The sequence below is a fragment of the Saccostrea cucullata genome, unplaced genomic scaffold (genome assembly GCF_032062105.1).
Source record: "Saccostrea cucullata isolate Sc308-1 unplaced genomic scaffold, CSIRO_AGI_Scuc_v1 ctg748, whole genome shotgun sequence".
Lineage (NCBI taxonomy): Eukaryota > Metazoa > Mollusca > Bivalvia > Ostreida > Ostreidae > Saccostrea > Saccostrea cuccullata.
Window position 1 is genome coordinate 62,436 of NW_026924513.1, and position 14,762 is coordinate 77,197.

Consider the following 14,762-nt stretch of genomic DNA (forward strand, 5'->3'; position numbering starts at 1 on the left):
TGTTTTCGATCTGAATAAAACCTCTCAAGATGTGTCAAACATGAAATTAATGTTCACAAATGATAGGTAAGAAAAGATTTTGACTTTGTTCGTAACTAAGTGCCAGTTGGTGTCTTAATTGGTTGATAAAAATTCAGTCAGGTCTATAGTACGAATGTTGTGCTAGTATGAAACATTCGTTAGATATAATAAATGGATGTATTTTTACATGACTTAAACGATTTATTACTTAAAGAAGATATTTGCTGCGCTGTAGGGACGTTTATTCTATAGAATTAAAAAATATATAGTTACGATATTTAATTTTTAAAAAAATATGGAGACCGTAAATTACTTTACAATGAAGTTCAGAAGAAAAAGAATAGCAGCGTGGATCTAGAGGGGGTTTGCGATGGGGTGGGGGGGGGGTTGGGGGACGTTAGGGCACTTTAAGAGGAGTGGGCGAGGCCACAGCGAATTATGAGATGAAATTTCTATGAAAATGCTCAAAAGTTTCTGGACCTATTGCATGAAATAAATGAATGTTTTACAAACAGACAAAAAATATTAAGTTAGAACCTTGACCTTTGACCTTCTAACTTTAAATTTAAAGGAGTCTTAGGACATAGAGTTGTTGCATAAAATTAAATTGCAAAGGGTCCAAGACTTCTCGAAAAACAACCGTGTTTAAACAGACTGGAGTTTTAAGTTTATGACACTGACCTTTAGATCTCATGATCAAAAAGGTTTTCATAACCTGAATGCGGAGTTTATATATCTCAGTTGATTCGATATGCAATCTTGAGCATGCTTTACGTATGACCAATTTCTAAAACGAGATAAATTATTGACAAATTTGAAGAAACAAGAATATCAGTAGTCTCGTTTAAAGTCATCATTTCGTAAATTCTATATTCGATACAATGATCTTGTAAGCAAATACAATTTATCATTGAGTCAAATGTTGACTGTCATTTTTCATACTAATTGTTAGTCCATGATTTAAACACTGAATTGACGACGGATCTCTCAGTTATTTCCAGATTATGGCAAGGAGCACACTGCAGGTGAGACCGGTCGGCAGGAGATGCTCACTCCTCCATGGCACCTAATCCAATCCTCTGATGTTTTGGCGGTCCGTGTTAGCTCTGTTCCCATTTTGTATTGTTTCATGGATTTTCAGCCTTGAATACTGTTTGTTATATCAATATGTTTGATTTGATAATAAATGATATTGCAAGCTAACACTAGGTGAAAATGAAATACATGTAGATTAACCGAAAATTCATATTTACTGTTCTTTGCTGCTGTTAATATTTTTGTTTAAAGGTCTTTTTCAAAATTTTCTGCTAAAAAATGGTAAACCTGTTACATTTTGATAGCTAACACTTCACCAATAATCTTACTCGACAGAACTTCTACATGTCAACCAACACTTGGAAAAATCTAAACTGCAAATCTTCTAATGTTGTCTACCGAATAGAATGTAATCTTTGTAATCTCGTTTATGCTGATGAAACCAAGGGATCACATAATAAAAGAATATCAGGTCATACATTTCAATAAATAATGAGGATCCGTAGCTCTAATGCAAACATTATAATTTACCTGATCATTCTATTTTGTCAATGAAAGTTAGAATTGTAGAAAAGATTTATCACCACACAAACAGTCAATCACTGGGTACACCTTTCCAAAGACAATGAGAAGAATTTTGGATTAGAACACTTGGGACAGCATATCCCTATGAATTAGTGTAATGACATTGTCAATAGTGTTGGAAATCTTTCGAGTCCACAGTCTAACAATATCAATGTGATGGGACTTTTTAACCATATACAGAGACGTAATCGTAGTCATGGGCATCGGTCTTTCAATAAACTGCACGATGTCTCTCTTGATTCATTACTACCTTATGTAAATCAACAGTTAGGTCTACATCGTATTCGCACCAAATGTTACTCTGTCCCTTTAAAATTCTTAAATAGTCTTCTTGAAAAGGCAAGTAAAGGTCATTCTTTTTTTATTCCTCGACACCAGAGTAGTGGCTCGGATCTATGATTATGGATATTGCAAATCATAGGCTTTTTAAACCCCCATGTTTTACTAAGGAAAATGTAATCCTCAAAAAATTATTCAAGCTAAAACGAAATGCAAACTTCACCAATTAAGATTCACATACCAAAAATCAGCTCAATATATGAAAGTGTTTAGTAAAAAGTAAAGAAAACCAAGTCAGACAGACTTACATATAGCCATGTGGACAGACGGACAGAGAGATACGCAGTTGGATGCAGACGGAGGAAACATATAGTCTCCTCCAGTTTGACCGGTAGAAGACTAATAAATTCCTCTTCTTGACCAATACGTAGATGGTCGACATGATGACTTACTTGATCCCATTTCTAGTGTTTTCAATTTTCACTGTTTCTGCTCTGTTCATAACTTAAATTTTTTCATTTACATAATTGTTGGTTACCTTCAACTTATACACATGAAACCTCATAATGCACAATCTGTGACCGTAGCAATTTTCGCAGTCAGTAATGAATTTTGAAATGTAGACATCTTTCAAAACGATATTTGATTCATTCTGATTTCATCAACTCCTATTTCATCTTTTGTCATTTCAACATTTATTTATCATTTGATGTATAATAACTTCTGTATTTCGAAAATGGTTTGGTATCTTGCGATTTTCCTTACTTTGCGATTGATTACAGAATATCAGTATTATTTCAATTTATAAAAAATAATGATTTAAAATTCCAAAAAATTATGAACTTTGGTGTTACAAGTACCAATATCTTTAGATACATTTTTCACGTACTATAGATTTCACGCAAATTTTCTATAACGTTGTCAAAGATAACGCTGCCAGGATTTTTTCGTCCTTAACATAAATTTTACATTTAACGTTTCTATCGTTTGCTTCCAGGTCTTCCAACAATTTATTATAAATTGAGTTCCTTTTTAAGCATACCTGTTTTCGTTTAAAATCATATCTTATACATGAAAAGAAGACAACACTTGCTGTGTCCTTAGTCTCAACATTTAGATAACCTGCGATGTCTTATTTAACAATGGCTATATTTTGTCGATACGATATATCTCAGTGAGACTGAAATAAAAGACACTAAAGAATCTGACACGTCTTTTAAAAAGTGAATAATTTACTAGAAACAGACGTTTATAGTAATTTAAGAATAAGGTTTTATGATAAATGCGCTTGCTTTAATCATCAACTTCCCTTATTTATGCAGCAATATTCCAACATCCCCTGCAAACATGGTTTATATCTATCTGTTGATTCGATAAGCAAAAGCAAACTCTACGATTGAACAATTTCTTAAACGAGGTAAGTAATTGACAATTAAGTTGATGAATTAAGAGTATCAGCGGTCTCGTTTAAAGTCATCAGTTCGTAAGTCCTATGGTTATCACAATGAACTTGTAAGCAAATACAACTTATTATTCAGACGTTTTTCATTCTAATCGTTAAGCCATTATTTACAAATAATTGTTTCCGTTTTCCCGATCATGACAAAGAGTACATGGCAGGTGTGACGGTTGGCATGAGTTGCTTACTCCTCCATGGCACCTGATCCAATCGCTGATATTTTCGAGGTCTAAGTTTGCTCTGCTCCAAAATTTGCATTGTTCAATAGACGTTTGAAATTGAATACTGTTCGTTATTTCCATACATTCTATCTGTATAACATGGCATGTTGAAAAAGCAAAATGTAAATAAAAAACGACAAATTTCAGGATTTAACAAGTATTTCAAATGCATTATCAGATACTTGTGCTTATTTTGTGCACACAACACATGTTAGATACATATTGTTGTGGTATGGAGTGCATGCCAGTTCTCCACACACAGATTTCACAGGGTAGAAAGATTTTCCATTATCATTCCGTTCTCCTGCTGTTAGAACATCCGGGTGTTCATCCAGACATATGTATTGTGAAGCAGCTGCAAAACTGGCGTTTCCTGCTGCTAAGTATCCATGATATTGTTCAGTCCACCCAGAGTAGCAGCTGTTCTTTCCTGGAATCATCAACACGCTGGATTGTGTCTTCCTTCTACAAACAACACAAGGCAAGTCATCCCCATTTTGATGACCAAAGTCAGTGGAGTCGTATTCTGTGCCATACATGAATGCATTGGAGGTTGTAAATTTTGTAGTCAGGTTAGGATCGCGTGGTAGACAAACAAACTCAGCTGCAACGCCAATATGGTCATACCAAGATCCACCACCAAATCCTGAGCAATGTACATATATATGACTGTATTATTTAACATACTTTGATATCAGTTTAATCTATACACTATATATAATGTCCCGCTGCCAGGTATCCACGATACTGCTGAGTCCATCCAGAGTAGCAGCTATTCTTTCCTGGAATCATCAACACGCTGGATTACGTCTTCCTTCTACAAACCACACCAAAGTCAGTGGTATCATATTCTGCTCCATAAATGTAAGCATAAGAGGAGATAAATTTGGTGGTCAGGTAAGGATTACGTGGTAGACAAACAAACTCAGCTGCAGCACCTGTGTGAGTAGGCCAAGATCCACCACCAAATCCTACAAAATATAAGTTTACTCTCATGAATTACTACGAGTACAATATAATAATGAAATTCGGAAACAATTGCTAGACAAAGGAATTAAAGTGCAAGTTTAAAATTTTAAATAATATTTAAAATGGCAAATATGGCTAGCAGATGGGTTGATGCTTTAAGGACATACGCAAGGTACCTTACCAACTGATAATTTTTCAAGATTGTCTAAATTTAAACTTATAATAGTATTATATGTTCCTTGACATTTTTGAAAAGGTATCAAATTTTGAAAAATTTTGCATTATTCAAAGAAAAATAAACAAAAATTACAAAACATAAATTACAGATTTTTTTCATCAAAAATTGTTTTAGCAGAGGTGTACAAATCCATATATATACATTAAAAGTATTGCACATAGGTCCTTCATTTAGTGGAACTCTTCAATTCCAGGGAAGAATCCAATAAAGTCCAAACTACGTTGCGTTTGATCTTAAGAAAAAACAACTTAATACCTTTATTATGATCTTACCAGAGTAAACCAATTCTGTGTTGTTATCAGAAGGACAATCCTTTCGTCCCCATCTTACAAACACTCCACCAGCTGTTAATTAATAAATATATAAAAAGTAATTTGATAATATTACAATATATAGTGTACTGAAATGTTTCCAGTATTACAATATTTAGTTTGAATTCCAATGAAATATTAAGTGTGCTGAAAGTGTTTCCGGTATTGTAATATTTAGTATGTTAAGTGTGACTCCAGTCTTACAATATTAAGTGTACTGGAAGCGTTTCCAGTATTACAATATATAATGTACTGAAAGTGTTTCCAGTATTACAATATATAGTGTGCTGAAAGTGTTTCCAGTATTACAATATTAAGTGTACTGAATGTGTTTCCAGTCTTACGATATTTAGTGTACTGAAAGTGTTTCCAGTATTACAATATTTAGTATGCTGAAAGCGTTTCCAGTATTACAATATTAAGTTAGCTGAAAGTGTTTCCTGTATTACAATATTTAGTGTGCTGAAAGTGTTTGCAGTATTACAATATTTAGTGTGCTGAAAGTGTTTCCAGTATTATAATATTAAGTGCACTGAATGTGTTTCCAGTCTTACAATACTTAGTGTACTGAAAGTGTTTCCAGTCTTGCAATATATAGTGTACTGAAAGTGTTTCCAGTATTCCAATATTTAGTATGCTGAAAGCGTTTCCAGTATTACAATATTAAGTTAGCTGAAAGTGTTTCCTGTATAACAATATTTAGTGTGCTGAAAGTGTTTCCAGTATTACACTATTTAGTGCACTGAATGTTTCCAGTATTGCAATATATAATGTACTGATTGTGTTTACATTATTATAATATTTAGTGTACTGAATGTGTTTCCAATATTATAATGTTTAGTGTACTGAAAGTACTGTTTTCAGTATTACAATATTTAGTGTGCTGAAAGTGTTTCCAGTTTTACTATATATAGTGTGCTGAAAGTGTTTCCAGTATTACAACATTTAGTGTGCTAAAAGTGACTCCAGTCTTACAATATTTAGTGTACTGATAGTGTTTCCAGTATTACAATATTTAGTGTGCTGAAAGTGTTTCCAGTATTACAATATATAGTGTGCTGAAAATGTTTCCAGTATTGCAATATATAGTGATTGAAAGTGTTTCCAGTAGTACAATATTTAATGTGAATGTGTCTCCATTATTGCAATATCAAGTGTGTTGAATGTGTCGGCTGTCTTGCAATATTTAGTGTGTTGAATGTGTCTCCAGAATTAACAATATTAAGTGTAGTGAAAGTGTTTCCGTTCTTGCAATAACAATTGTACTGAATGTGTAACCGGTCTTATAATATTTACTGTGTTGAATGGGTCTCCATTCTTATAATATTTAGTGTACTGAAAGTGTCGTCAGATTTTCAATATTTAGTGTGCTGAAAATGTTTCCATTGTTAAAATACATGTATTTAGTGTGAATGTGTCCCAGGAATTACAATATTTAGTGTGCAGAAAGTGTTTTCGGTCTTACAATACTTTATGTGCTAAAAGTGTCTCAAGTCTCACAATATTTATTACATGTATGCTCAATGTCTCTCATGTCTTACCGTAATTAGTGTGTTACTGTGTTTTCAGTTTTAAAATTTATATTGTAATAAATGAAATTCAAGTGTTACAAAATTAAGTTTCTTGCGGATGTCTACAGTCTCACAAAATGTAGAGAGCTCAATGTGTTTCAATTACTAGTATTATAATTCTAATATTTAGTGTGTTCAATGTTTTCTTTCCAAACCTACCATTTTTAGTGTACATTATACTTAATACTTCTTTCCAGTTTAACAATATTTGAATTGCTTTTACTTCTAGTATTACAATATTTAATGTGTTGAATGTCTTTATACTCTTATTCTCCTAGGCAGTGTTTTGTGTGGGGTCTCAAGTGTTTAAGTCCTTTGTATACTGGCCCCGGGATCATGAAACATCTTATAAGCTTAAGTCAAAATCTTTAAATTATACTTAAATATATTAGAAGACAAGCAGACCCAAATTAAAATATGTTTCAAACATTCAATATTGATTCACAATTAAAAGTGTTGTTATTCAGAAATTTTAATATTAATTCAATAATGAATAAATATTTTACAGGGTTTGAAAATTTGACTTTTAAAAGTTTAAGTCTGTTTCTAATTGATCTTGGGGCCTGGATGATCGATCACTACCCTTACAACATTCAGTGTGCATAGTGTTTCCTGTTTGACAATATTTTGGGTAACTATTACGGTACGTATTGCGTATTTCAGTATCTGTTCTAGCATCCCTAGTTCTACAATATTTGCGTACTGGGTCTATGCATTTGGATATTTAGGGAAACAAACTAACAATGGAGCCAAACAAAAATTTAATTGGTTAAGGAAATTATGCTGTTCAACACCGATTATATTATTGACCGGACACTATTCTAAATTTTCTAACAAAATATAAGGAGTTAAGGATTTGTGTTCGGGGATAAATTCTCTGTTTCTAAAACCTCTAAAGAGATGTTGCTGATTTTGTAATTAGACAGAGACCGGTATTTGTGTGGTTCTGAAGTGCTTTGGAGAGACGAAACCATTGATTTTCCTCCTCTTAACATGTTATCGAGAGAGAAGAAAAAACAAACAAGAACATGAAGAATGTAGTGCTAATTGAATCCTGAGTGATCTTAAGAATCGCCTTGTATCACCAACTTCTCCCAATCAACCCCAGCTTATAGATTCCCCTTCACTGACAATCCCCTAATCATGCCGAAAACAGGTCTAATTTCGACAACCGAAAAATAAGTTGGATTGTTTTTCTATCTTTCTTTTCAATTTCAGAAACTTCATCTGTTGCCTATCCTAAGCCTTGAGCACGAAACATTTTAAATTAGGTTCTTTTCATGATACTCACAACTTTGTGATAATTATATCCCCTATCCTTGCTTTTTGCATTATAATTACATACTATACTCATATAAAACTGTACACTATATCATTACAAATGCAGCTAATTTTACAAAAGAAAAAATATGTGTACAATCTTTGCTTCTTATTGATAAGAAGTTTGAAATATTTTCATCTTAATTTCAAAAACCAATTAGTCCGATTTGTGCTAGAGTTAAAAAAAGAAAACAACAATTAAAAGAAGCACAAACTAAGCTCGAAGAAAGAAGAAGATGAAGAATATATTTAAAGTTTATTTTCTAGAACTAAACCTAAGTGGATAGATAATGGAGAGAAGCCTACATGTACCAAATATTTTCTGAGTCTGGGGAGAAGAAATTTAAAAAAAAAAAAAAAAAAAAAAAAAAAAAAAAAAACAAAAAAAAAAAAAAAAAACGTATAACTGATAATGGTATTGTCACCTGGCAGTCTGATATTCTAACAGCAGTATATTCATGTGGGAACATATTAAGTTATACGGCGCAGAATTGGAAAGCATCATTAGTATACTGAACACATTGATGTATTTGCGCTTAAATAACTTGAAGGTTTGATATTAAAAGAGGAATTCCTATGATTTATGAAAATATTTAATAATAAAGATCAGATATAATATTTGTTCCAGAAAACTTTTATCAAACATTTATTTTAAACAGTAACACAAAAAATGGAAGCTTTAACGAAACTACGCCCCAACATTTTTCGATGGAGGTATTTACAAAATTTTGATGATAAAAAATCCTATACTAAAGGAACAGTAAGCAATCGTGACGCCATAGAGTTTTTTTTCAAAATTAAAAGAACCGATTTTCCCCAGTTTTTTATTGATGTTCATTTATTTATTCATATGACAATTTTGGCTACTATATCACTAAACAACACTAAATATGTACATGTTTTGATAAATCATCCATCAATATATTTTGTTGAATATATTCCGATTCTTTACTTAAGTAACTATTCTAGCGGATTTTCTCGTTATTTCCCGATCATGTCGAGGAGAACACGGCGAAAGCGACCGGTCGGCATAGGATGCTCACTTCTCCATGGCACCTGATACAACCACTGATGTTTTGGAGGTCCATGTTTGTTTTGCTCCAATTTTGTATTGTTTAATGGACTATTGAGCTCGAATAGTGTTCGTTATCTCCTTTTGCTAAATTTGACACTGGAATGTTTTGTCTACCTAATCGCACTGGGAGCATGACCAGTCAATAGGGGGTGCTTACTCCTTTTAGGGATTGATCCCACCTCTGAAATTTCCTTAGCCCATTTTTAATGCCCAGTGTTCACAGATTTGTTTTGTTAGCAGATTATTTTAGTTGGATCACTGGTCGTTATTTTCGCCTTCTTATTTAAGTGTGTCCTCATTATTTTCATTGGTCTACAAATCTTTCCTGTCATTTAATTTGCCCTTACCGTAATAAACAATTTGAACAATAACTTATCGTAAAATGATATAAAAATAAAATAAAGGTGCTGAGAACACTGAGCTCGCAAAATGATACCACTGCCTCCTATATGATTATGATGACGAAGTTTATGTTTTGAACTGGGAGACCAGAAATTAGTGTCAGATCAAAAAGTTAACATAGAAGTCCTATTTGTCTTTGACATCTGATCCCACCTTTAGTATTTTTAGGGTTCAGTTTTTTTCTCTCTTCACAATATATATTCTTTACTAGAATTATAAGTTGAAAAGTTAGATATCTTATCCGTTTTCTCATTAAGCTTCATTATGAACGACCTTTAAACCTCAACAGTTCAGTGTTGAATTTATACATGAGATGCAGAGTGTCGTCATTCGTCAAGGTCGATTCTGCCTTTTCATACAATATTATAATGCAATATGATTACGTTCTCTTAGACTAGGTTTTCGTTTTTTTTCATCTTAAGATAATTTTTATTTAATATATTATTTTTATATATTATATAATATATATTATATTTAATATATTATAAATTCTATATTCACAAAAAAGTTTATTGCAATTTTCCTAATTTTGCAAATGCATATATATGATATCAGCCTCATTTCTCTTGATAAACAATTTCTTTTCAAAAATGATAAAGTTAATGAACTCTTTATATAATAGATATACCTATGTACTATATATTGCATATTCTAGGATCTGATCATGCCAAAATCCTTTTCAAAGATGAAATTGCCTGTATTTAAAAGTATTATTTTACTCTCCAACGCAATACGAGAAGATTGAAAATGTAAAAAGAAAGGCAACAGATTCATCATTTTAATGAAATTCAAATGAAGATTAATTTTAAAGATGCTCTGCTAAAGATGTTCATTTTGTGCACACAACACACGTTAGATACATATTATTATGATAAGGAGGACATGGCAGCGAGCCACACACCGCTTTGACGGAGTGGACCCATTTTCCGTCATCGTTACGTTCTCCTGCTCTTAGGGCCTCGGGATGTTCATCAACACAGATGTACTGCGAAGCTGCTTTGCTTGCATAGTATCCGGTTGCTAAGTATCCATGATACTGCTCCGTCCATCCCGAGTAGCAGCTATTTTTTCCTGGAATCATCAAGACGCTGGATTGCGTCTTCCTTCTGCAAACTACACAAGGCAAGTCATCTCCATCATGCAGACCAAAGTCAGTGGAGTCGTATTCTGCTCCATACATATAAGAAAAAGAGGAGGTGAATTTTGTGGTCAGGTTTGGGTCGGGTGGTAAACAAACAAACTCAGCTGCAGCACCAGTGTGGCTTTGATGAGATCCTCCACCAAATCCTACAAAGGCCAAAAACCAAGTTATCTAAAAATAATTATGACAATATTCGAATTTTGATGTCTATCATCGAATTGAATCGTTTTTTGATAAAAGTGATGATAACTTTTAAATAATTTAAAAATCTGTGTTTCCTCTGCCCTCGATTTGAATTGTTTTATTTGACTTTCGAGCTTGATTACATTCCTTAATTATCATTATGTTTCACCATAAAGAACCTCTTCACATCCTTTTTCTAGGCACCTGCTAAGTCTTATAAAAGGTAGTAACCGTTCCTTTTTCAAGCACTGGGTATTTCAAACTGAAATTTATGGGTATTTCGTGATGAGTCTTGAAAACCGATGCCCACTTATCTCAGTACATGTAATAAGTTCATTCACTGCTCAGTGGTTGTAGGTTCCGTGTAAAAGTAGCTCATTTACCGGTTCAGGTAAGGTTTATTTATGCGTGAAATGTTCAAACTAAGAACGTTTAGTAACATACAATCAATCAATCGTAGCACTTTCAAAATTACCTGAGTAAACAAGTTCAGTGTTGTTATCAGAAGGACAATCCTTTCGCCCCCATCGTACAAACACTCCACTAGCTGAAATGTACAATTATACGTCAAATTTTGCGTTATATATAGATTGGGAAGAAGATCAAAATCATTCAAGAAAGTAACCATATTACAAACAATTTTCCAATTTTCCATTTGTTTCAAATACCTCGTTCAATTGTCCTTATAAGTTTATTTACTTGGATAAAATTTAAAATATTTGATATCTTTTCTTGTTTAATTTAAATGCGATGGATTTATATACAATCTTGACAGGATTCTACTGTACATGTTGGAAGAACTTTATTTTCATAGATTTTGAAGACTTTTCATTAAATGAAAAAAAAAGTTTGTATTGAATTAAAGGAAATCCTTGTACCCTTTAAATATTATTTGATAGATTATAAAACATAAAGTCTTCACAGAGACGAAATCAGGTACAATTGTATATGATTTACATGTAATAGGAGAAAGAATCATCTGACAACCTTGACGATGTTCATTCTTGAGCAGTGTTTAGATTATCACTAGTTTTACTATCTGAAGGAAAAAACTTCTATTAAGTCTATTTATTAGGTAGAAACTATTGAAGCCCAAACTCCTGCTGTGATATTTTCGAACTCCTCCAGGTAATTTGAATACCTATGTATGATATATGTCTCACAAAATTCTTTATGTTAAATTATTAGACGGCTTCAAACAGTCTGATGATTTTACATATAGAACAATATTCGGCATAAATCCATTACTTAAAACGCTGCACGGGTTACATAAACACACTTTATGTACGATTGAACAGGGGATGCTTTTTTTTTTCCTTTAAAGCATACCTGCTTCCATCTGCGGTGTTTTCAGAGTTTCATGTTTTGGCGCTTGTAACTATTCTAATTCTCAGCTTCCTCTACATGGTATTCTTTTCTACCTGGGAAGGGTAGCTTATTGATAGTGCGTCTGCTTTAATTTGTATCCGGATACCCCTGTTCTATTCTTGTTGGACTTGCCGAGTCAAACAAATACTTTAACAAAAATGAATGTTATGACTGCTCCTTTACCAAGTGCTCGATATGAGCGCTGAAAGGCACAGGTCTTTGGTATAAGACCTTAGAAAAAATACCCTTTCACAAGTGGCTTTACACGATGAACCCTCAATTCTCGATGAAGTTAAAAGTCTTTCAGGGCATTAGACGTTTTTATATGTGAGACAAATTCTCAAAAGATTGGTTAAACATGATATAATCGATCAAATTAATAAAGTATTTTACTTCTAAGATGGTTTCTTGCTGGAGTTGTAGATATATGACGATTTTCTGAAATTAAATTCTTTCTTGGAACCTGCGGTTTTCAATCTCATCTCTAGGATGAAAATCCCTTTAAAAAATGTACAGAATTGCATGTTGTTTGTGCTCTTGTCATGGCATGGGGATATTAAAGCAAGCATTGTCAAAATCTACACCAGAAATGCTTAAAAGGTGGGTATTTTTATGCGCCCGGATCGATAGATCCGATGCGTATATTGTTTTTGTCCTGTCTGTTTGTCTGTTTGTTTGTTTATTTGATTATCTGATTGTCTGTTTCTTTGCTTGTCTGTCTGTCTGTTATCAACTTTAACCTTCGCCATTACTTTTGAACCATGAGAGATAGATACTTCATATTTGGTATACATATACTCCACTGATAAACTTTCAAATGATATGAGGGTCAATAACCTTGTAACCTTGACTTTGACCTATATGCTACAAATACTTTTTTCGATTTTTTACCACAACTTTTGAACCATGAGAGGTATAGATTCTATATTTGGTATGCATACTCTACTAATTATGTTCTTTCAAATGACACCAATTACCTTGTGACCTTGACCGTTACCTGTATGCTAAAATAAGTCGTTTGAATTTTGTTGCCATAACCTAGCACCAGCTGTTTATTTCAGAGAATTGTCTAAGGTTTGATTATACCTTCCTTGTCATACCCCGAAGGACTTTTGTGAAGGGGATAAGGTTCGTAAATTTTTTTTATTGAACTCATTCTTTATAATTTGATAAATGCAAATAGACAGTTATTGGTAGACGTTTCTGAAAAAAAAAGAATTACCGGAAGTTTTTAATGGTATGGAATTATATTTTGTTGTTAAATCAGCTGTTTTGGTTGCAAGATCTGAATACTTCGTCGATACATCAGAATACTTAATAGATAAATCAGAGTACTTTACTAATATGTCCTGATACTTTCTCTCCAGGTCATGCATCTGAGACAGGATGACGTCCGGGTCATTCAACAAAATCCTCTTCTCAGCGTGTCCGATTAGAACTTGTATAAAGATGAACGAAATGCAAAGCACTACCATCGTTGTAGTCATGACAAACTCATAATCTGTTGAAACGAAATAAATATGCACAAACGATAGATAAGAAAAATTGTGAACTTGTAACTAAAGTTCATCTATGTGCGACGTTGTGTCTAATTCGGATAGATAAAATATGTGATCAGGTCTAAGTACGAATATTTACCCACTATTAAACATTTGGTAGATATAAATTGTTGAATATATATTTACAAGGCTTTCAAGAGAAAATTACATTGTATACATTTTCTGCTGTAATATTATTTACCTTAGCAAAAATATGCAATATTTAACTTAGTTAATACGTTATGTATAGCGAAATTTATACAAGCTAATTGTGCCATGTATGTGTAAATGTGGTAGTTAATTTGTATATTTAACGCACACGTACGTTGTACGTGGCACATTTTGCGGTGTAAATATTACTTGAATGTACTTTTTTTCATTATGCTTGAGCTATTTTAAGATAAAGTTTCATAATTTCCCGCCGTGATGTAAATTAAAAAAAAATAATTTGAAAACTAAAATGATAATATCAAAATAATAATAATAATATCAAAAATAAGCAACTTAAGTCTAGGGCAAAATGAAATAAATCAATTTCAATTTTAAATATTTGAATATGAATAATAAAGCATAACCTTTGACTTATTAAAGTAAAAACTTGAACCCTTTGGTAAATTATTATATTATTTTCTGAAGGCATTGCTGGAAATCAGAAATATAAGATAAATTCCCAGCATAATCTACTAATTAATATTCATGAAGCATTCTTTTACATAGTTAATGGCCTCATAGGATGTTTAGCTTGCATGAAAACATCAACGCTTAGATCTCTTATTTCATACCACGAAAATTATGAAATATTAAAAGATATTGCTAGAAATTAATTTAGTCTTTGATATACATGTTAATGTATTCAATGAAGGATATGAAGATAAAGACCATATCAAAGTTCATAAAACAATACAAAATAGGAGCAGAGCAAACACGGACCTCTTAACATCAGAAGTGGGATCAGGTGCCACGGAGGAGTGAGCATCTTCAACTGACCGGTCACATTCGCCGCGTGCTTCTTGTCGTGATCGGAAAATAACTGAAAAATCCGTTGT

General features: G+C 32.7%; 2 protein-coding genes across 2 annotated transcripts; both read right to left on the reverse strand.

Moving 5' to 3' along the window:
* Window positions 1–3,788: 3,788 nt before the first annotated feature.
* LOC134266600 (short-chain collagen C4-like) lies at window positions 3,789–6,652 on the reverse strand. The gene is made up of 3 exons (XM_062748821.1): window positions 6,631–6,652; window positions 5,080–5,151; window positions 3,789–4,246 (listed from the first exon to the last, which is right to left on the reverse strand). Exons 1-3 carry the CDS (start codon window positions 6,650–6,652, stop codon window positions 3,789–3,791), a joined length of 552 nt encoding a protein of 183 aa, XP_062604805.1.
* Window positions 6,653–10,308: 3,656 nt separating this feature from the next.
* Window positions 10,309–13,669, reverse strand: LOC134266608 (short-chain collagen C4-like). The gene is made up of 3 exons (XM_062748827.1): window positions 13,401–13,669; window positions 11,286–11,357; window positions 10,309–10,773 (listed from the first exon to the last, which is right to left on the reverse strand). Exons 1-3 carry the CDS (start codon window positions 13,663–13,665, stop codon window positions 10,316–10,318), a joined length of 795 nt encoding a protein of 264 aa, XP_062604811.1. The 5' UTR covers window positions 13,666–13,669; the 3' UTR covers window positions 10,309–10,315.
* Window positions 13,670–14,762: the final 1,093 nt, after the last annotated feature.